Source organism: Suricata suricatta, chromosome 14 (genome assembly GCF_006229205.1).
Source record: "Suricata suricatta isolate VVHF042 chromosome 14, meerkat_22Aug2017_6uvM2_HiC, whole genome shotgun sequence".
Taxonomy (NCBI): Eukaryota; Metazoa; Chordata; class Mammalia; order Carnivora; family Herpestidae; genus Suricata; species Suricata suricatta.
In genome coordinates, this window is record NC_043713.1 from 79755295 (window position 1) to 79756392 (window position 1098).

General features: G+C 50.8%; 1 protein-coding gene across 9 annotated transcripts in view; it reads right to left on the minus strand.

The window, feature by feature from the left end:
• RPH3A (rabphilin 3A) overlaps window positions 1–1098 on the minus strand; it is a 265035-nt gene that overhangs the window by 28325 nt on the left and 235612 nt on the right. The window contains exons 8-9 of one of the 9 annotated variants that reach the window (XM_029921858.1): window positions 1058–1096; window positions 820–975 (exon numbers count right to left, since the gene is read on the minus strand). The exons of the other annotated variants lie outside the window; for them this stretch is intronic. Coding sequence (XP_029777718.1) covers window positions 820–975; window positions 1058–1096 — 195 coding nt within the window. The remainder of the gene's footprint in view (window positions 1–819; window positions 976–1057; window positions 1097–1098) is intronic. 9 annotated transcript variants of the gene reach the window in all.

Below are 1098 nucleotides of genomic sequence, written 5' to 3' on the forward strand. Positions count from 1 at the left end.
ACAAGGATCAAATGGGCTGATATACATGAAGAGCTTGGGACAGTGCCTGGCACATGGTAAGCACTCAATACATATCCCATGGTGTTGTAGACCTGACAAAGTCTTCTTTTTCCATAAATCTGAATCACAGGTTCATTAGGGGATGTGCAGAGTTGGTTAAGCACAGGGTATGTGCCCAGCTATCTTGTCAAGAAGAGGGACCAAGGGTCTAAGTGAAAAACCCACCATTCAGAAAGAGAAGCCAAAGGTCAACAAGTGATCTAAATAGTCGGCCCATCTAACTGTGGGCCCGGTCCAAAAGCCCAAGTCCAGAAATCAAGGATTCCCACCAGTGTGCCCTCTCACCAAATAAATCTACCGTGAGTGCAGCCAGAGGTGCTGGGCACCCAATGAGATGAGGAACGTTCTGGCCATGCTGCCCTACCCCATCCTCTTGGACCTCAGAGAACACTGGCCAGGAGAAGAAAAAACATGGGTGTCTGTGAGAGATAGCTTCCCTACTGTGCTCAAAAGTATGTTGCCTTTTCCTCAGGGTTTCCAGGGAGGAAGGCAAAAAATCCACATTTTCCTTGCATTTGGCATTAGAGCAGGAAAAGGATATAACCCAAAGTATGGATGTGTAGGGTGAGGATTGTTTCTGGGTTCTGTCTTTCCTCTACCATAGACTAGAACCAGCATCTAGAACAGAGCGTGGCACACGGTGGATACTCAATAAATATTGAATGAATAAATGAAACAAAACATTGTCCTCCCCTCCCCCCAATTCCTTTTGATTCTCCTCATCCAGGAAGCCCATCTAGATCTGCCCATGTCGCCTACCAGCTGGGGTCCGGCTGGAGTCGGCGGTGGTGGCCCCACCGTGTCCGTGGTCCCAGCTCTCTGAGTCCCGGCCGGATGAGCTCATACGTGCCTCAGAGGCCCTGCGCACAGGAGGTCCATAGGTCCCTCGCCCAGGGGCAGAGGCCAGGTCAGGACCTGGAGGGAAAAGCATGCATCAAATGGAGAAGAGGTAAGAGAGGGATGCGATAGAGTAGAAGACCAAGGTGGCAGGACCTACCTGTCTTCTGACCTGGGCCCCTCCGGTCTTCAGTGTCACCT